This window comes from Rutidosis leptorrhynchoides, chromosome 9 (genome assembly GCF_046630445.1).
Source record: "Rutidosis leptorrhynchoides isolate AG116_Rl617_1_P2 chromosome 9, CSIRO_AGI_Rlap_v1, whole genome shotgun sequence".
In the NCBI taxonomy this organism is placed as follows: Eukaryota; Viridiplantae; Streptophyta; class Magnoliopsida; order Asterales; family Asteraceae; genus Rutidosis; species Rutidosis leptorrhynchoides.
Genome location: NC_092341.1, coordinates 329786414 through 329810718, shown reverse-complemented (window position 1 = coordinate 329810718; position 24305 = coordinate 329786414). Strand labels below are relative to the sequence as shown.

The following is a 24305-nucleotide window of genomic DNA, read 5'->3' as shown; positions in this document are numbered from 1 at the left end:
CAGACATTGAATTATTTGGATTCTTTGAAGTCAAACTTATTCTTTGTGATTTATCCACGGCTTTCTTCATAGTTTCGCATAATCTGCTTTTCGGCACTATATTTTCTATTGAATGTTTCCAATATATTGATACACAGGAAGCACGAAGAGGTATATAATTTCGGACGAGAATATTTATGAAAATATCCTCAGAAATATCAAAGATATTGATGATGATATTTTGGAATTTCTAAGTTCGACGGTTGATGGAGAAAGATTTTCCGCAAGATTTTAACATGACTTCGGAGCAAGATATTCTCTAAAGATTTCAACGGATCCAGAATTACCTGAATCCTTTGAATATAGGATTTGGTCCTTGTATTTGTCCTTGGTCTCCTTCATGGGTAACTCAATCTGTTTTTCAATACCCAATTTTCTATCGAGCGTTCCTAACACTCCTTTCTTTATCATCAAACTTTTGTCCGTTTAGACCATCTACCATTTTTCTGTTTCCTCTGCATTTAATGCTATGATATCTGAATCATCGGTTATTAATCCGAGGTGGTTTCAGGAGAATTGTGTTTTTAGATGATTAAACGCTGATGGTAATATGATGGAATATGAAAGGTTACCTGGTAACAATAAAAGAGCACGCGTATATATAAACGTTATAATAAGGTTGTTTCGTACGAAAAGTCGAAGTTGACTTGTTGGAGCTGTGACAAAATTGGCTAATTTTGAAAAGGGATCGCAAAGTTGTTTTTGTTAATAAATGCCAAAGGATCTGACGCGGCTACGTGTTGAACTTTTACACAATTGCCGAGAGTTTCTCAGGTGCATAACTATATGCATAAATCTTTCCTTCCGTAGATAAAGTGCGGTTGATTCATCCTATCGATTGAGGTGTTTTCAAGAATCATGAAAGGTTTGAACGCAGAATGTAATCGTGAAGATACAAATGAGGTTTAAGACGAAATCAAGTGGCAAACTTGAAGAATTGTTTAGTTTCATATGTTATATTCAATATTTTAATTCATTTTAATTGTCCAATGTTATTAGTCCACAGTCGATAGTCCACAGTTGACAGTGCAATCATTCATATATAGTTTAATATATAATATTTGAATTAATTAATACGTATCGTGACCCGTATACATGTCTCAGACTCGATCACAACTCAAAGTATATATATTATTATAGAATCAACCTCAACCCTGTATAGAGAACTCGATCATTACTGCATATAGAGTGTCTATGGTGATTCCAAATAATATATATAGATGTGTCGATATGATATGTCAAAACCTTGTATACGTGTCCCGATATTTAAAGGGCGTAAAATAAATAACAGAAATTAAATGACGATAAATAAAGTGCGTAAAGTAAATAACAGAAATTAAATGACAATAAATAAAATTGCGAGAATATAAATTGCGATAAAATAAATTGCGATAAATAAATTGCGATAAATAAAATGTAATACGGAATTAACAGTTAGCTAGGATTTTGTTAGCGTGGTTTCTTAATAAAATTTAATATTGTTAATTAGTCTGTTTCTAATCAATTTTTATTGTGTCCATTATTTCTTCATTATGCCACTTGTTGGATTCTGATAGGTCAAAATTCAAATATGAAATTGAATTTGAATGAAAATAGTTATTCTTTGGTGAACGGATAAGTATCCCGGTGGTTGTAAATAGGATAGTGAATAACTGTTGAATCAGATTCGAAGAATATACAGTGTAACTTATTAATGTGAAATTTAAATATTCCTCGGGTATTACCTACCCGTTAAAATATTTTTATTATTAACAGTTTGTACAAAAGAATTTTTAATTACAATCTTTATGAAAACATATATACATATATATTTTCTTCAGATGTAATCATGAATTTAATGAGTTAACATGATATTAAACTCATTTAGTTTTCAGTTGGAACTAGAATAAATAATCTCTAAAACATTAGAGATTACATAATCACCATGTCGAACGAAGATAACTGATGTAGAATGTCATGTAGAATGATGATTATACTCGAGGTATAGATTGAGATGTTGAGGCATGTGATATTGAAATTTGGGTTGTTGGTGGTACCGTTGGTGCCGGTGATTTGGATGAAGCTGGTACGTTTTGCACCATATTTTCCAAGACTACAACTTATGCGCGAAGTTCGTTAACTTCTTCTATTACACCGGGATGATTGTCGGTTCGGACGAGCGGATGAATGAGGTTTAGAATCTGAGATAGTATATGATCGTGATGAGATACTTTGGAAATGAGAGAGAAAATGGTGTCTCGAACAGGTTCGCCGGTAAACGTTTTAGGTTCATTGTCAAGAGGTGAATTTGGTTAGTGGAAATGATCGCCTTCTTCGCGTTTCCATTGATTAAGTCGACTACGAACCCATCTCCAATTCATTCAGAATAGATGATGGCTAATTGATCGATTCATTCCGGTTACTCTGCTTTCGGAGCTCGAGTGGAAATCCATATCGAAATAGCTGTCGGAATAACTATCGAAATAGCTATCGAAATCTGATGGACTCGAACTGGTTGAGGGATTCATCTCGTACGATCAGATGAAGGATTTTCGATAAGAAATAGATTATAGGATGTAGATTAGTACCCTGCAATACATAATTTACATAAGCATATATAATACTAAAATCCCATAAGCTATGGAGGAATCTACGGAAGCTGTCAGGCAAAGGTAACAATAACAGATACGCTAAGATATGAATTTAACTATACACTGTCTATGCAATAAAGGCAGTAAGACGTGTCTTAGACTTTAAGGATGATAAGCAAATAATTTTTTGACACTAAATGATAAGCAAAACTTTTGACATGCAAACACGGTCGAAGTCCAGACTCATTAATGCATTCTAACGACTATCAGTTAGACTCACTAATGCAAGACCTGGTTCGCTAAGACCACCGCTCTGATACCAACTGTGAAGACCCGTCCTAATCCATCCGGACGAAGTCCATATCGATTATAAACGATTCACAACAGTTGATTACATCGCGAGGTACTTGACCTCTATATGATACATTTTACAAACATTGCATTCGTTTTTGAAAAGACAAACTTTCATTACATCGAAAGTTGACAGGCATGCATACCATTTCATAATATATCCAACTATAATTGACTTGATAATAATCTTGATGAACTCGACGACTCGAATGCAACGTCTTTTGAAATATGTCATGAATGACTCCAAGTAATATCTATAAAATGAGCAAATACACAGCGGAAGATTTCTTTCGTACCTGAGAATAAACATGCTTTAAAGTGTCAACCAAAAGGTTGGTGAGTTCATTAGTTTAACTTAAACAATCGTTTCCATCATTTTAATAGACCACAAGATTTCAGATTTCCATTTCTCATAAACATACGTCCCATGCATAGAGACAAAAATATCATTCATATGGATTGAACACCTGGTAACCGACATTAACAATATGCATATATAAGAATATCCCCATCATTCCGGGATCCTCCTTCGGACATGATATAAATTTCGAAGTACTAAAACATCCGGTACTTTGGATGGGGCTTGTTGGGCCCGATAGATCTATCTTTAGGATTCGCGTCAATTAGGGTGTCTGTTCCCTAATTCTTAGATTACCAGACTTAATAAAAAGGGGCATATTCGACTTCGATAATCCAACCATAGAATGTAGTTTCACGTACTTGTGTCAATTTCGTAAAACAGTTATAAAAGTTGCGCATGTATTCTCAGCCCAAAAATATAAAGGGTAAAAAGGCAAATGAAACTCACGATACTGTATTTTGTAGTAAAAATACATATGACGTCATTGAACAATGCAGGGTTGGCCTCGGATTCACGAACCTATATCAATTGTGTATATATTAATACGTATAATGTAAGTTACAAAATTTCATTTATTAATATGTATTATTTATATATTATAGTTTTGTAGAATTTATTCTAACCTTTATTTTAAAACGTATACTTATATTATATTTTAAGTTATATTTTATATATATATATCGATTTTATGTATATATCTATAATGATTTACGTTTATATAAATAGTGACATTAATATATTTATATACATATATTTGTGGTTAGTATTGTATTTATGAAATTTTATTAGTTTGTTATGTGAATTATTAATACAATCCTAGTATATACCATAAGTATATATATAGTGTACAAAAGATTTATTTGTTAAAATAATAATTTAGATAATAATGATTTACTAATAATAATAATAATTTTATTAATAATGATAATACTAATAGCAAAAAAAATGAAAATGATAACTGTTAATGATACTAATAATAATAACTCTAAAATAATATTAATACTAATACCATACTTATGTTAATAATAAGGGTTCTAATATTTATAAAATGATAAATGATAATCATAATAATACTAGTAAATATTAATGATGATACTGATAAATATGATATTATTAATTGTAAATGTACTGATGATACTATTATTTATAAACCGGTACAAATTCTAATATTGATGATAATAATATATTTTTATTTCCTTCATAATAATAATAATGATAATCATAATCATAATCCTAATGATGATAAAATACTAAAATGATAAGTTTATTACTAATAATAATATTATTAATACCTATCATAATAATAATAGTAATAGTAATGTCTATAATACTTTCAAATATGATAACAAGTATGATACTAATAATAACAATAACAATAACAATCAAAACAATCACAATAATAATAATAATACTAATAATAATTAATATATAATAACAATAAAAAAATTAGAAAAGAAAACTACCTCACATGAAAAGAGTTTCAAAAAAAAAAAAAAAAGAAACTACCGTCCTCTGGACTCGATCTCGTGACCACATGCTCACACGCAAACACTCTCGACCATCCCACCAATTCTGATTCTCTGTACTAATATCGAATTTAAATTTTATATATAAACTGTTTTTCTTCTATTCCTCTTCTTCTCCACAAGTCTCATGGATTCAACAAAACATCAATAACAAAAAAAAAATAAAAAATCGGGGTTCCCTTTAAAGCTTCAAAACATTACAGAAAAAATAATAATTTGGGTTCTAAAATAAAAAAAAAAAACACTAAGGCCTACTGCAGCGTCGGTTCTTGGAACAAAACAAAAAAAATTGATTTCGTAATAGATAACATTATAGATAATGTTTATAACACGAAATAGTTTTCTAAACATGTATAAAAACTACTGGAATCGTCAATTTGATCAGAAACATATACACGAACGCGAATTTGTCTCAAGAACAATTGTTGACTTTTTTTAAACTAAACTTTGACTTCAAAATTCAAGATCGATATAAAGATTTGAGAGTTGAGATTTTGCAGATAGATTCAAAGAAAGATTTCTAACCTTTCTGCATTTTTAGATTTTGAAACTTTATTCGAAATTGAATTAAGAGAAAAAAAAATTGGAGCGTGCAGAGAAGAAGAAAACAAAAATATCGCTGTGCTCTTTAATCCCATTGGATTTCCTTTTTATTTGATTTGCAATTATACATAATCATGTTGTAATAATAGAGATCGGTTGATAAAAAATGGAGAAAATGTTAACACAGGTTCACGAGTTGGGAGCAGGAAAGAAACAAAAAAAATAATAATAATAGAGATAAAGGATACAGAGGTCAAGCGTATAATATAGATCCCTACTGCTTTTTTTTAATTAATAATAATAATATATAATAACAATACTATTAATATCTAATAATATTAATAAAATTAATAATAATGATAAATATAATATTAATGATAATAATAATTGTAAAAATGATAATAATAATAATAATAATAATACCATACTAATTATGATAATATTAATATTTTATCGATAATAATAATATTAGTAATAATAATCTAATTTATACATCCAATTTCATCTTTATATGATATAAAGTGATATTATGAATACAAATATTGATATTTGACGATACAAATAACATTACTACAACAACTATATTTGTATTTAAATTTAATTTATTAATATCATCTATTATTATGTAATATTTAATAATTATGTAATATGTATTGTAACATATACTGAATATTATATATTTATGCATTTTAATATAAATATATTATAATATTTATTTACATACTAATTATATTATACTTATGTATGTAATTATGAAAAATATAAATGTTTTATATATGTAAGTATTATATATATTTATTAAAATAGTACATTATTTCATCATAGATATATTATAAATTTCTACATATACATAATATAATAATTATGTATAAAATCATATATATATATATATATATATATATATATATATATATATATATAGTTATATTTATGTATATATGTATACTACCATATATATAAAATCATGTTTTAAATGTTGAGTAGATGATTAATTATGTATATTAAACAATTAACTACAAAGTATAACATTGTACATTTAATATTTTGATAACGTTGGTAAAATATGTTTGAATCATTTATATACAATATACTATATATATTCAAAATGAAAATCTTTAGTTATTAAATGTTATCTTTTATAATAACAAAATTACTTAATAGTTCATTAATACTAATATAATTAGTTTTATATATAATTATTTATATTTACATTCTTAGTTACAATTAAAGGTTCGTGAATCGTCGGAAATAGTTAAAGGTCAAATGTTATCATGAAATAGTTCAAACATAATGAGACTCGGTTTAATAGACTTTGCTTATCGAGTCGAATCATATAAGATTATGTTTAAATTTGGTCGGAAATTCCCGGGTCATCACACCATGTCTCATGCTCAACGTGATGTCAGTAACAAAGGGATAACTGATACCTTACCTATATATTGATTTGAAGTTTTAACTTAAGAATCAATGGATGCTCGGAATGACACAATTTCATGTGTTGTTAGGGGCAGTGGCATGTTGCTAGACGTTTACCACTGTCTGTGTTGACATATGTTGAATCTTGTGCAAGTGAGAGATTGTTGGTTATTAATGCCCAAGACACAACTTATGTCTATACTACTAATAACATTTGAACCTATAGGGTCACACACAATGTGCAAATAAATATCAATTACATATTTGAATATGATTCTTATATTACAACCTTATTATACATGTTGTGTTATTGTTATTTAATAGAAATAATAATACTACAATTATATATAAACAAATATCCATATATATGTATAGAGATGTCTATGTGTTAACAAGTAACCTTTGTTACTTGTTTCTATCTTGTAATTTATATAAAATGTACAAGTATACATTATCAAAGACATTATTAGAAGCTATCCATACACATTGTTTTATTCAATATGTTTAATAAATAAATGTGCATTATAGACTTATAATGGAAGTCATTATGACCTTACACTAATTGGTGGAAGAAAAGAAAAAGTGCCATGATGAGCCATGATGGCTTAGTTGTTGTAGTTTTCTTTAAAATGTAAGAGAACATACGTATACTATGGACAAGTTAGAAAACACATACGCACTTACAAGTCTCAAGATGTTATTTTTCTTTATTTAAAAGGTTCTAAGTATTCTTTCATAATTGAAAGATTAATAAGAAAACAAGATAGGATTAAAACAAGAAATAAGAAAGGTTGTTTCTTATACTTGTTTTCAAGGGTTGTGAAGGACTGGCATCCGGTTGATATTGGAGTTTGCTTTCGTGTGGATTACCGATAGAGGGAGGCTACTTTGGTTCCTAAATTCTTAGCATCCATAACTTCTCAAGTTCAAAGTCTTCAAAGGTTGTAGTCTTTAAACTCACTATTTATTATTTAGTTTTCTTAACAACGTGCAATTGGATCCTTGGTGGGGAGTTTTTGAAAGGTTTAAAAATTGTTGTACATGCTTCCGCTGCTAAATAATTTTATGAAAAATCATACAAACCCCTACACCTGGTTGTAACTATCTACCACCAATACACCTAAAATGCATATTAAACAATCCACATCCAATCATAAGAGACAATATTGGTTGTTATTTTATTTTAAAAGTGTAAATTAAAATATAAATTTAAAATTGGTTTCCTTCTGCCTAGCTTTTATACCTTCTCGTACTCAATTCAAAATAATTAATTAAAATAATTCAAAATTATTTAATTTTAATATTTAATATAATTATTAATAACATTTAATAATAATAATTAATTAATAAGATTTAATTTTAATTCAAAATTATTTAGATTAATGACATCACCCACAATGCTTAGGTTTTTTATTTTTTATTTCTGATTTTTTCTTAACAAATAAATTAAATTAATAATGACATCCTTTTAAAGCATTTTAATATTAATATAATATAATAGTTAATATGATTTTTTTCCCTCCTCTTATTAAAGTAGGAGCCTAATTAAATAATATTATTTTCAAATATTTGATCTTGGTCTGTGTTTAAATAAATCACAATAATCATAGAATTCAATTTACAAATATTTATTACATAATACAAATTTCAATTAAAATAAAAATGACTACAATAACCTCAATTTACATTACATATACAATTACATATACAAATAAATAATTAATACTTAAATACAAAATTCAAAAAAGGTAATTATATCAAATATCGTAACTGTAAGCGATTCTATGCCCATGAATTCCGGAATTTAATTTGAAAATACATTTTCAAAAAATTGCAACAATTCCATATTTATGATGCTTTTTGTATTTTTAAAATACTTATTATAGTTAATATGATTTTTTAATTATAAAATAAATACAATTATGACATCATCTAGAGTGTCTAGATTTTTTTCTTTTTTATTTTAAATTTTTTTAACATATAAAATTGTTTTTTATGATGTCATCATTTTAGCATTATAATAGAATCTATAGATTATTAATCACATTGTTATTTTTGTTTTATTATTATCATTTAAAAAAAAAAGTGAAATTCACACTTATTACGCGAATATGTACAATAATATAATTTACGAATATATCCATGTAGGACTTGAACTTTCTACCTCATTGTTGAAACGGTCACCGTGATGCCACCAGGTCAATGGTGGGACGTAGATGATTATTATTACAATTTTATCTTGAATTGAATCCTTGTAAATACTCATTTAGGTGGATAGTAGTTGTTGATTGTTTTTCAATATATCAAGAAGTCAATAAGAAAATAATAACATCACACATTTTAATGGTAATTTGAAATACTAAATCTTTGATATTCTTTTTTCTCCGAAAATGTTTAACTAAATTAATCGCTTAATATGACTATCATCACTAAATTAACCACATTAATTAATTCGTTATTTACCCAACAGACTGATTACGATGTAATTAACCCTGAAATTTTTAATTATAGCGTCATTTTTTGCGTTTAACCGTCTCAACATTTCCGTGCTCACCCCTATTTGTAAATGGATATTATCATATGGAAAAAACCTCAACACAGTGTTCACCTTTTTCTAAAAAAAATAAAACTTGCTAAAAAATAAGTTGTGGTAGAAACTAACGAAATGCAACAGTAGCTCAGTGGCTTACATAGCCTTCACTTAACTAACCCAAGTTCAATCCTTAGGTGGGCTTTTTGTTAAACATTTAGGCACTTTTTTAGTGAGCCCATCCCTTTTTTTTTTTTTTTTTTTTTTTTTTCAATTTTTCAGTCCCTCAACTCTGCAAACCCTTTTAATTTTACATTTTTTGCGATTCCAAAATCCTATATATTTTATGATTATTGATTCAAATTCTTTTAAAATCTTTTTTTTTTACAGATTTGTTTTTCTTTCTATAAAATATTTTTTCGCTTTCTTTTCCCACATTCTACTATTAACAAAGTATCTAAATTAAGTTAAATTTTAATATCTTTAGTTATTGTACGTTAAAATTATGTGGAAATTTCGGGTCGTTTTGTAATGGGTTGCCTCCCCTTAATAGGCTTCGTGATTAATATAATTTGCTTTTCGAAAAAAAATTATGTGGAAATTATCTAACGGCCGTCTTTAGAGTTCTCGTTAGTGTGTTTAAAAGTGTTGTAAATTTTGGTAACCACCTCATGAAAATCAACGTTTAACTTTCAGGTACAACCATTTCACATTAATGACAGCCCTAAGGGTTGACGTTAGAAAAATCTAATATTTTACTTAATACCTGTAGTTATGTACAACGAAAATCTGCATGTCCGCAATGAAACCCGGATATAAGAAATAAGAATAAAAAAATAGAATGTAAACAAACATTCGAACGTGTTAGTTTTGTTAGCTAATTAAATTGGGCTTTGTAGGCCCAGTTATATCCATGTGAAAACCCCATCTCATACCGGGCCTGAAGTTAACGGCCCAAAAAGTAAAAACCGCGTATTCGTTTCAATTAACCGCTAAAATTACTCAAATCTGAACCCTAACCGGAGGTATGGGAATCATAACCAGCAGTTTTCCGTTTATGTTAGGAGCAGTTTGTGGTGTTTATATTGCTCAAAATTACAACGTACCAAATATATACCAGCTTGCAGATTATGCAGTTTTAATGGCGAAGCAAATTGAACAACGATATCGGAAACCTAAGAAGCCTGACGACGATTTCTAAATTCGCAGGTGTTTCTATCACTGTCACTAACAAATTTCGATTATTCTGTTTTTTTTAGCGATCAAATTGTTACGATTGAATTGAATCGCTAGGTTAATTACAGGAATTACTGTTTGATAATATGCATAGATACATTTTCGAGCATGTAGTATTTCGAAATTCAACGATTATTTTTATGACATAATAAATTGTTTAGTGTCTGGATATGTAGTATTTGCAGGTGTCTTTATCAGTCTTGAATTAAACGGATAGAGTATGATCACTAGGTTTATTACAGAAAGTGTGGTTTTTCAACTCACTTGATGAATACATTTACAGCTATTTATGTAAAAATCTCGCCATATAAGGAACAGTTTTCCAATAGAAGAGTCGTTGATTGTATGTATTCAGTGATTGATTTGCAAGGACGTAGTATAATGCAATAATGCATAGGTTTATTACAGGAAACCTTACTTAGCATAATGAATATGTATTTTTTGTGTGATATTTTCACTGTTAAATATTGATTGAATAAAGTTTTGATTGGTTGGACAGTTGATGCTTTATATTTTGCTTTTGTTGACTGGATCAGGTGGGAGAACACTGGTTTGTGTAAGATAAAAATGAAGCTGTATGATCATTTTTAATATAAGGTCATCTCGCTACTAGTTTGTCAATGAGTTCATTTCCTTGTAAACCACCTAAGTTTCGATTTCTCATAGAAATCTGAATAGCCAATGTTTCTAGTTTCAAAGCTTATTGATCATATACATAGGCATGTATATGCATATTTTAAGTGTAAAAGGCAATTCAAATGCAAGTGCAAACAGAACCGCGCAAACAAATAACAATTGCGTATTGCGCTATTAGATTGCGGAAGCCCGCATAAAACTCAACGTTGCGAAAGTGTCCCGCATTAAGCATTTCGGATCTATATAGTATGCGTGAACATTGATTCCGCGAAGATTCCAAACCTATAAATAGGGAGCTTGGTCTCTCATTTTAGGTTGTTGATTTTGTGCAATTGCTCTGGCCTTTGTGATTCACTTGTGACTACGCCCAAGTATCAATCATAATTCGGCTAAGGTAATGCAATCAAGACCGGGACATGGTGATTGATTACTTGATTCTAAGTGAAAGACGATCATAAGGTCCCAAAAACATTATCAACACCACCATCCACCCCTCATTGCACTCAATTCCTAAATTAGATTAACATCTAATTTAGGATTGATCACTTATCTTGACTCGTAGCTCACTATTATGAGTGAGTTATTGATAGTGTATGCACTATCAATAAGTTATCAGGCCTTAGCACCTATGTGACAAAAACTGTGTTTTATATAGCTACTAATACTCAGAACTTCTTACTTTCTCCTTTTGGGGGAGTCCATGTAGGAATCTTGCCTAAATGCTTCTCTCTAGAACAAGAATTTAAACAAACTATACATTATACATAGAGCCAATTAGAGGGACATAGGACTTTTAGTTAAGTTAAGGTAACATTTTTAATTATTGCTCTAGGGATCAAGGGTTATTTTTATAAGGTTTGGTTTTCCAGGCAGGGGCAAACAATCACACTTTTTGGCTGGAAAGGTCTGTTTCTTTATGGTTCTTAGATTGTATATATTGATAATGATAATTTCCACTATAAACTAAAGGTATATGAACCATATATTTTATATATAAGTTCTCTAAGTATGTGGTGTTTAAACATGTCCTATAATGAGTTAAAAAAAGGCACCTAGTCTGCAAGTTGCCCTTTTGTTTCATTGGAACTGAAATCAGGTTTGAGACAATCCCTTTTTTGGATTGTTCTGTCATTAAAATTCTCAAAGACACAAGATGTTCTTTAACTATAAGTCCCTTAAGGGAGCAAAGTTGCGGTTGATTGCTTAATCTTGAAAGGTATGTTGTTTTTCTAACTTAGTGACTCATAAGTAGACCTTTATTCCCTGGATGACATGTGTAAGAGATTTAAATTCTAGTGGATGCTTAGTGCGAAGTGGATATCCTTTTCAACTAGTGGTATTTGTAACCTTTTCTTCTCTTATATTTAAAACAGTTCAATACACTTGGTAGCGACAAGTCTCTAGCCCACAACCACTGGTCCATGGCTTGTGCAAGTCTTGACAATGGGCCCTAGTGGGTCCCTAAGCAGGCTAACTCACCAGTCATCCTGTCATATGTTGAGGTTCAGATACATCTGACCTGTATTCTCCTACGGATAGATCGTAGATGATTCGCTAACATCCGAGTCACACAAAATACATAAAACATAGATGAGATCTTGCTAGGTTTAAAGTGCAATATGCCAATATGTGGGCTTAAACTACTACGGTAGATGCCAATTTGTGGGCTTAAACGACATGTTCGGTCAGACCCACCCAAAATGATCCTTTGTCCTTAAATTCTTTTTTGTAAATATTAATATCGCAACATCAACATATTTGACTTTAGAAACTATATATTTTAACTAGGTTCGATAGTCACACACACATACACGTACCCTTCTTGACGGTTAGTTGGACTTTTTGAGTTTACCTATTTCTATGTTATAATCTGTTGATACTGTCACTCATATTAGCCATTAGGTACTCTAAATTATGATGCATTCATTCAACAAGTTAAATACTTCAAAATGATGTATACAATGTTTTACATATGTACAAAAGTGCCTTGTTTTCTCTATATACTCGACAATTCAAGCCAATCACACCACCACTACATAAGACACGCGGTTACTAGCAATCACACCCCTTCTTGAATCCTCCCATTTTGTATTTATTTCCGCCACCACAAGTCTTGTAAGAAACAACCCTGCCACAAAAGCTGCCACCATTAACATACTGAAAACAGCACTCCAACTCTGGGTCGAAATGTACCCTGTCAACAATGGCCCAATTGCAGCACCAATCGACCCAGTTCCATCAATGATTGATGTTACAGTTGCTAGCGCTCGAGAGTTGCCTCTTAAAGACCGGTGAGTCCCAAGGTCAGCTGAAACAGCGGTTGTTATGAGAGCGTAGGGCCCGTTGACAAACATGCCAGTAAGTAACATGAGGAGGATGTTTATGGTCATAGATATGTGTCCATAGTTTCGGTAAAAGTATAGGGCCGGAATAGCACAGTACATGAAAGTTGCTGCTGTGATGGCTCGTGCGTTTAGTCTGTCAGATATGTGACCTGCTAGGATTCCTCCCACTACACCCCCTACATCGAATAATGTTGATAGATTACCAGCAGCTTCGTCCGATAAGTATTCGCCTTTTATTGCTGAAATAATTGAAAATATTTAGTAATGTAGCAATGTCGACCCATCTACGAGTTGACCCATCTACAAAGTAGCAATGTCCGACAGCCTATAAGGTAGCAACGTCGACCCATCTACAAGTTTGGCATATTTTATAGTTCGAATTATATAATCGTTGTAATCATTCGTGACATGCTACTTGTAATGTCGTGTATATGATAAGAAAAAATAATTTATTATAAAATTTTGTTCATACAACTTAGACCTAACTGGATTTTGACCCATACTGAAAATTACCCATTTTAACCCATTATATTACCTTCCCGTGGCGCTGTCACGGATATTAAGTTAAGGATTTTGCTAACGTCGGCCATTAAGGTTGTCGTTAACAAGTTTTATATTATTGTACCATATGATAACCGCCAGTAAAAAAGTATATGATAACCGCTAGGTACGATGATCTAATGCATGTTAACAAGAACCCCAAGGGTTTTCATTAGCAAAATTCATAAGTTAATTATAATCATAACTAAATCAAGAAAACCAGTTTAGTTTACCTGTGTGACTGATGTAAAACGGGAGCCAATACAAGAACGTATAAGCAACCAACTTAGCAAAAAAGAGGCAAAAAGCGAAAGGTGCAACCCCAGGTATTTTCCATGCTTCAATGAACCCAACAGGTGGTTCTTTTTCACTGTTCATTTTCGGGCTCGTTAGCAATGGTTTCGTGACTTCTGCCCCTGTTTTACCAGACAAAACCGAATTTTCTTCGTCTCTATCAATCCCTGCAGATTGGGGATCAGCAGGTAGAAACATAAAAAGCAACAATCCAACCAAAATAATCATCAAACCAGGAACAACCATTGACCAACCCCAACCATACTTCAAGAAATAAGATGCAATCAATGAACCAGAAATATTTCCAATAGACGTGTGAGCGTTCCAAATACCCATTATCAGCCCGCGTTTGCTTTTTCCAAACCAATTCCCCATAACCGCAACCACCGATGGCCAGCCCGTAGATTGAAATAACCCGGCTAGCATTTGAACTATCAAATAATAGTAAAAGAAATGAATGTTCGCCCAGTAGCCAACTCCAAATAACGAAGTGAATAACCCGGTTCCTATCATTCCTATTGTCAAGAATATCCTTAGGTTCATTCGGTCTCCTATATGGCCCGAAAAGAAAATACCAATTGCATACACAAATAAGAAAGCCAAGTCAAGATCTCCAAGTAAGCCAGTCCCGTTAGCACCGTTAAATGGGGCCCACCCGCTTCCCATTAACCATGAAAGCATTCTGGAACTTTGTAATAAAGAGTTGTCTGGTGATTGAGGGTCAAGTGAGCTTTTGATAATGCTGGTTGTTTTTCGAGTAGCGTGGTAGCTTGCGTATGCTAAAAATGTGATGATTAGGACTATAATTTGGTGTGTTTTGAACGACAGGTTTGATTTCTTGATACACTCTAAGAATCGAATTCCCGGAGGCTTGGTATTCATTTTCTTTTGTTCATTTTCGAGGTCTGATATCGAACCCATATGGCCACACTTTTTTCTTCTTGTAATTAAGCTGAAACACACGTAAAAGATTATGGTTATTTACTTTTTGTCATGCGATGCATATGGGTTTGTTTTTTCAAATTAAATAAAAAGATACGAATCTAAACATGATGGTGAAAGAAAGTAACAGCAGAGATGACCACGTAAATATATATTTTTTGAGGTGGAACGACAAAACCTCCCAATAAAAGTCTAACGAAATCTTACCAACCAAATCTTATCTCTGCTAGTCCTGTTTTATAACTATGTTTCTTAGTAGAGTTTATAATAACCACAAAGCCATCAATTTTATATTTTTACATTGTAAAATAACGGGGAAAAAAAAGAAAAGAAAGGTCATGGCCATAAAATAATGTAGTTTCGTTTAGTTAAAAAATGAAATAAAAGTTATCGTTTAGAACTTTATATATGTATCTGCCCTCCATACGTCATCCTTCATTCATTTGCAAAGTGCTTCCCGCTTTATTGAACAGTTTTTTCTCCCTTTTGTTTTGTATTTCAGATATAAGATAATTAATACGCTGTATCAAACTAAAGTATATTATCAAATGTGAGACTGGTCAAAGTTTAATCGTATAATCCTGTTGTTAAAAATAGACGATATTCAATCTTGATTGAATCAGCCATTTACCGTTAGTGCTAACTGCTAACGTAACATCAAAGGTGTATCTAGAGAAATGGTTTGTGAAGTTTCGAAATTGATTTTGGTTTTCTGAGAAAAAGAAGATGCTTACGTTTCAAAAGGTAAGAATAAAAAATATTAACATGAAATTTAAGAGAAGTCGTACCCAAAAAAAAGGTACAAACCAGACTTTTATATACAGGATTGAACCAACAAAAGGTTGGGCTATACCAAATTAAAATTGATCAACTAATTAATACCGAACTTAGTTAACACCCCTCATCAAAATGATACTCCTTTTACTTTCGGTTTTCTAGTAAAATGCATAAAGTTATTATTGCACCAAGTCAAAAGGCAATGGTCGGCAGAAATCACACGAAGTTATGTTGAACATAAGAATTATAAAAATGATTATTTAAAAATAAATAAAATATAAACAAAAACTCAACTCCCATGAATACAGAATTGGATATATAATCATTTTATAAGAATTAACTAGCGAGTTTGAAATATCATTTCTTCATAATCATTTCTTCATGGCCTTACGTTATCTCAAATTTGATTAATTTTATTTATTTAATTATTTATCTTTTGAGATTAATATTAATATAAATCTTTCTAAAGCAAATAGCAACTACAATCTACAGTAATACTTTAACAACAGAACCTACATAAAGTTCAAAAACAGAAATTTAATTTTTATAAAGTAAATAGTTATTACGAAGGACAAACGAGGTTAATCTATACACAATCGGAATAAATTTGTTTATTCATTACAAGATTATACTACCAAACAGATTGTGAAGAAAATGTAATTTAACGAGAATTAATGAATTGAAGCCCTTTCAAGAAAAAATAAAAATAAAATTGTACGTACCGTTATATTTAATAGCAGCTGCGTTTCAGGGATTGGTTATTTGCTGTTTTTGTTCTATATTTTCTTTCTGGTACCTCTTTGAAGATTTGCTTTAACTTGCTCTCGGTTTCAAAGTTGTTGACGTAAACTTCCACAGAAAGTTTATTTATATTGTGCAGTTATTATTTTATTTATAGAGATATTGAATTACAAATATACCCCTTATATTCCGTTATAATAGCCTTTTTTTGTCCAATGAATAAATTATTGGGGGCACACGAGTAAATAGAGTCAGCTATGTTAATGTCATACTGCCCCTTGATACCGTAAAATCGTGATTCGTGTTTGCATCATATAATTGTGGTTCACCGACCCACTTAAAATCATTATTTTGTGTTAACCAAGTATTCGGCTAGTTTCAAAGATGAATACTCGTTTTATGGCGAGTTCAAAGTCATGAGTGTGATGACAATGGATCAAATTTATAGATCTGGTGAATCTATATTAATATTTATATTCATTTAATTTTTAAAATTCATATTTATTTAAATATAATTCATCCATGTTCATTAGATGAAGGTGGTAAACGATTATCCGTTGAATGTTAAATTTTCTAAGAGCATTAATATTATGAAATGAAATCATAAAAAAATTCAAATAAAGATACGTAATATATGCGAGATATACGAATTTAATATTAATCAAATAGTTGTATCTTTAATCAATATATTCGATAACATTTTAATAATTTATAATGTACGTATATAAGGGTTTGTAAATATAAACACATATATTTAAGTAATATATGTATATATTTATATGTATACACGTATTTCGGGTGGTAAATGAATATATTCATGGATGAGAAATTATCATCCATACTCGTTTTACTATTTTTTTCACATCATCTTATATCCACTTATCATCTATTTTGATCATCCATATCCATTTAAATGAATCGAATCGGATGAATATACGATGAATTGGACATTCACAAGGGTTAAACTATCGTAATCACAAAGGGTATATATGGTTTTTCTCTTAAAATTTGAACTGGATTCATGATGATTAATGTTAGTAGTGAATTGATTATACATCTGGATACTATTTAAGTTTTCACTCGATAATATTCTAAGTAAAGAACGATGTGTGTTACTCTCAATACATTAGCGGCTTCAGGAATTATAGTCAAAGGTGTCCTTATTTATAAACTCATAAAAATTACAGTATCCAATAATATCATTCAAAAGAATTTACACTATCCAACTGTGTCACTAATTAAAAGCTCAAATCTTTTTTCAATATATGACGTATGTTACTGATAGCATGTGTGACGACCCGGAAATTCTCGACCAAATTTAAACTTAATCTTTATATGGTTTCGACATGATAAGCAAAGTCTATTTAACTGAGTCTCAAAAACTTTGAACTGTGTTCATGTAATCAATTACCCTTTGACTGTGCTCAACGATTCACAAACATTTATGTGTATAGATATGTATATATATATATATATAAGATATAGTTATACTATTTGAAAACATTAACAAAAGTATTACGTGTATGATATCATACATTAAAGTTATTGGTTTCCATATCTATTTGATATATTAAAATATCAAAGTTAAAGAATAATGTCAAACGATTGAATTAAAAGATATTTATCAAGTTCCTTAAGGATTGTGATATTATTATAAGTCTCTGTTGTGAGGTCCACGTTGATTTGAGAAATCTTTTCATTTTAACAATATTCGGAATAAATGGTAAAGTGATTTACATATGAGAACAAAATGTCAATTAACGATAACTAGACAAAAGTTAATGGAGATTCCTGTTTGAATTGCAATACATGCTTTACAATAAATTACTCGTGACTTTTGATAAGGTAACTATTTAACTTTCATATTATTTAATGTAACGGTGAAATTATGAAATGTAGATAATATCGACAAGTTAAGTAAATCGACATTTTATATTAAAATAACTTCATTGGACCTTACCCGACGATTTACGAACAACTATTTGCAAATATATATATATATATATATATATATATATATATATATATATATATATATATATATATACATATGAATATTATTTGTAAATATATAATAATACATTAATAAAGTAGTAATTATTGGAATTAAGAATGTAAAATATTAAACGATATAATAAAGTCGTTATGAATCTCTATATATACAAATATATATATAGATACATATATATATATATACATACATACATATATATACATACATATATATAATATATTAAAAATAAATATTAATTTGAAATGTAATTTGAAGTAATATATGATTTAGTTGATAGAGATGAATAGGTAAAATAATATAAGGAATAATAAAACTTAATATTAAAATAAATCTATATATACAAATATATAGATATGGCTTCGAAGTTAGTAACACTCAATTGTCAATCGTTGGATATTGAACAAAGTTAAATAAATGAATACTTGTAAAGACACAATATATAATTGTAAGTTATTATATAATATATTTACATAATTTCTATACATAATTATTAGTGCTATATTACAGATACATATGTATATATAAAAGGAAGAAATTAGAATATTTCAGTCTATGTAGATATTTGTAAGTAAATATTAAATATTAAAAATATGTTATATTACATGTTTAATAAATTAAAATATCAATATATTTAATGTAATTGAAAGTTAAAATATAATTATTATATTAATATCCTTATTATTTTCATTATAAATATTGATATCAGTATTTATATTATTAACTTAATATATAGATATAAGATGTGTTAAGCATAATTTGTTATATCAATATTATTAGAGTTATCTTTATTATTATCATATTATTATTATTATTATTATCATTATTCTTAAAAATTAGTATTATTAATTCTACCATCAATAATATTATTATTAGTAATGTTATTATTAACATTATTATTATTAAAAATTATTATCGTTGTTCTAAATATTAATATTATTATTATTATTATTATTGATATTATTATTATATTAGAATGTTATTATTATTATTATTTTTAATAATAATATCAATATTATTATTAATATAATTATTAATTATTAAAAATTAAAATAAGATATATATGGAAACTGTACAGCACGCGTAACTTGTTATATATCTTAATCAGTTTTAATTTTTTTTATTTTTAATTATTTGCTTTCTCTCCTATCTGCTATTCGACCTGTGATCTCTGGTCGACTTATATCTAGTCAATCGATCATTGTGTATTATTGATAAACATCTATTCGATTTCTACTATCAATATCCATTGAAAATCGTTAGCTACTATTTGATTTATTTTTTTAGAACATAGAGATGAAGCTCGTTCCCCTGCTCGACAAAGATTTTAGCAAGTACTCAAATTCGTATAAATTTTCAAAAACTAAAAAAGTATTTTTATTAGGATTCATTCACTCAATCTATCTGCCAAATTTGAGATTCCAACTCCTCAAATTGAAATAGAATTTTCGAGTCAAAGTTTTTGAAGCAGAAAGTCAAACAAATTTCTATGAACGAATTCGAGTAACCTAGTGTGATGACCCGGAAAATTTCGACTTATTTTGAACCAAATTCTCGATATGATTTAATGTTTCCGACACGATAAGCAAAGTCTGTAAAACTGAATCTCAAAATTTTTGAACTATTCAATTACCCATCGACTGTTCTCGACGATTCGCGAACAATTATATGTAAAAAGATACATATATACACTATAACTTGAAAGCGTAACAAAGTATTAATTGTATAATACTGTGCATAAAACTTATTGGTTTAAATATCTATTTGAATATATATGATAAGTTGGAATTGTAATTGTATGAATAACTTGCGATGTGTATTTAAAACGTGTTTATGAATATTAACTTGGTTATTATACGTTTTGATTTAAAACAATATTATTAAATATACTTTGATAGATAATGAGACGATGATTTATAGAAGTAAATTACCAAAACACTCGAATGTATAAGTTATATTTCGAGTGATATAGTTTATGGATAGTTAAGTCTATATTTTGACAAAGGTACGAGTCACGAAAGGTAAAGTGCCAGTTTTCTCAGTGTAGGAAAGGACGTTCGAAAAACCGGAACCGGGACATAAGTCAAGTGACGACGTACGACTTATCGGAACAAAAATTACATGTCAACTAGACAAGAGAATATAATATATTATATAATTAATTAATTTAAAATATATATATTATATTTAATTATGTCGACAAGCAAAACAACAAAAAAATTGTGAGCTGGATTTTGGGGCCATGCGATCGCATGGGAAATAGGCATAAAACTCATGCGATCGCATGGGGTCAGATTTCAGGAAAGGTCTAAAAATTGAATTCGTTTTTGCTCGATTACACACACACATATCCTCACATCCCTCTGCTCTCTTTATATATTATTATATATTATTATTATTATTATTATTATTATTATTATTATTATTATTATTATTATTATTATTATTATTATTATAATTAATCTTAATACTATTAGTAGTATTATTATTAATTAATATTATACATAAAATACTACGACGAGGTCATGAGCGTGTCACTTCAAAACAAGCTTTTCGAACGGGATAGAGCTTAGGAAATTATGGGTTATAGATATGGAGGTTATGGGTAATATTCGTGGGTATTGTTTGCAAGTCAAACCTAGTGTTTATCATCTCTGTTGCGTCTACGTACTTTCCTGCAATATTGAATCACAATATTGATACGTGAGCATTCATATCTTATCTTTTATATATTAATAGTGTATACATGTCTAGTGCTCGAGTATATATGTTTATGCATGCTTGTATGCTAAATCTTGTCGTTAAACAGTTTATGATGAATCATGAATTAAATACATATATTACTGATAAAAGGTATATGATATGCATGTTTTTGGAAAGCTGGCGAAAAATCAATAACTTTTCATTTAGAAATCGCGTAATTTCGGTGAACGAATTAAAAGATATGATCAACTGAATTATGATTGACGTTAATTGAAATTACTTTTGAATCTGCAATTGATATTTAAACAGCTTGTTTATAAGATTGATAAAGTGGATTTTTAAATATTACTAATCGAGTAAATGAATTTCTATATAAGGCACGTCTCGTTTTGTTGAACAATTATCAAAACTGACTATTTTATCATATTTTAAAGCCTTATAAAAACTATACTCTAATTTTACAAGTATTGGGAAACTATGTGAAATGTTAAAATGTTTCGATTGCCATGATCATTCAACTATAGTATTGAGTCAGATTAACTTGTTGAAATGACTTTTGATAACTTTTGTATGTCGATCTCGAGCATTAGGATTGTGATACACTATGACCTGACCTAGTTTGATAGACATTTATTGACTAACATATGTTCTCTAGGTTGAGATCTACGATTATTTGGTATTCCGAGTTTCGGTCACATTTCGGTGAACGACTTTATGTGCTGCTAAGGTGAGTTTCATTTGCTCCCTTTTTAATTGCTTTTGCAATCTATATTTTTGGGCTGAGAATACATGCACTTTATTTTAAATGCAATGGATACAAGTACATACTAAATTCTACACCGAGTTTGAACCGAAAATCCCTTAGCTTTGGTAACTAGTAACTGCCGGTTATAAGAACTGGTGGGCGCGAGTAGTTATATATGGATCCATAGGGCTTGATATCCCCGTCCGAGCTAGAGCACTAGCCTTTTAACAGACGTATGCTATTTGAGAAGCGTACACGTTGGTTTGCGTGTATTATTAAGATGATTATACAAAGGGTACAAATTATATATACGTTAAGTTTAGTTACCAGGGTGCTCAATTACGTAGAATATTTTGATAAACGTTTCTGGATGAAACAACTGAAATCTTGTGGTCAACCTTTATATACAGATTATGTGAAACACTAAAACTATGAACTCACCAACCTTTGTGTTGACACTTGTTAGCATATTTATTCTCAGGTTCCTAGAAGTCTTCCGCTGTTTGCTTATATGTTAGACAAGCTATGTGCATGGAGTCATACATGTTTTATTCGAGAAAGCGTTGCATTCACAAAATCATCACCATGTATCTATTTTGACTGTTTCGTCAACGAAAGTATGATTGTAAACTATTATTTACGTGATTGTCTATATGTAGAAATCATCAGATGTCGAAAACTTTGGATTTAAATTTTCATTTATGGCATACCTTTTCAAAAGAATGCAATGTTTATAAAACGTATCATATAGAGGTCAAATACCTCGCTATGAAATCGATGAATAACGTATTGTCCATATGGATTTGGAGCGATCGTCACAATTGGTATCAGAGTGTTGGTCCTAGCGAACCAAGTCTTGCATGAGTGTGTCTAACTGATAGTTGTTAAGATGCATTAGTAAGTCTGGACTTCGACCGTGTCTGCATGTTAAAAGTTTTGCTTATCATTTCTTGTCGAAAATTACATGCTTATCACTCTTAAGTCTAGACATGCTTTCCTGCATTTATTGCATAAATGGTGTATAGACAAAAATTCATATCTTAGCGAATCTGTTACTGTAAACTTTTCCTGACATCTTCCGAAAATTTCTCCGTAATTTATGGGATTTTGGTATTATATATACATATGTAAATTATGTATTGAAGAATATCAATCTAAGTTCTACAATCTAATTCATATCAAAAATCAATTCCCTAATTATACAAGATGGATCCCGCATCTAGTTCAAATTCCTTAAACTCCGACAGCTATTCCGATATGGATATTCACCTGAATTCCGAAGACAGTGTAACCGGAATGGATCAACCAATCAGCCATCACCTATTCTGGATGAATTGGGGATGGGTTCGTAGCTTACTTAATCATTGGAGACAAGAAGAAGGTGATCCCTTCCATCCACCACATTGCCCTCTTGACGAAGAACCTGAAGCACTTACCGGCGAACCTGTTCGTAATACCATTTTCTCTCTCATCTCCAAAATATCTCGTCATGATTATATACTCTCTCAAATTCTGGATCTTATTCATCCGCTCGTCCGAACTGCCAATCGTCCCGGTGTAGTAGAAGAAGTCAACGAGCTTCGCGCTAGGGTAGTGGCTTTGGAGAATATGGTGCAAAGGTTACAAGCACCAGCAGAATCACCGGCATCAACAGTACCACCGACAACAACACCAACAGTACCATTACCACCACCAACAACATCCGCACTGCAAGCCTCAACATCACAATATGTACCTTAAACATCAACGTCATACGCCCTATAGATACCAAGGAATATCAACAACAACAAACGATGCAGTATTGATTCATAACTTCATCGAAGAAATATTCTGCAGAGAATATGTAGTTTCTAAATGTTTTAGAGATTATATATTCTAATGCATATTGTAAATTAGAAGTGGGCGGATTGAAATAATAAAGTGAAACCCTGACAGGAATAGTACGCGATTTACAAGCTAGACTTGTTATACAAGCAGCATCAACAGTACCGTCAGCATC

The 24305-nt window shown here is 29.9% G+C and overlaps 1 protein-coding gene across 1 annotated transcript; it reads right to left on the bottom strand.

Moving 5' to 3' along the window:
- Positions 1-13105: 13105 nt before the first annotated feature.
- On the bottom strand, positions 13106-16976 carry LOC139866003 (putative glycerol-3-phosphate transporter 1). The gene is made up of 3 exons (XM_071854132.1): positions 16829-16976; positions 14327-15339; positions 13106-13792 (listed from the first exon to the last, which is right to left on the bottom strand). The coding sequence occupies exons 2-3, from the start codon at positions 15306-15308 to the stop codon at positions 13230-13232; spliced, it is 1545 nt and encodes a 514-aa protein (XP_071710233.1). The 5' UTR covers positions 15309-15339; positions 16829-16976; the 3' UTR covers positions 13106-13229.
- Positions 16977-24305: the final 7329 nt, after the last annotated feature.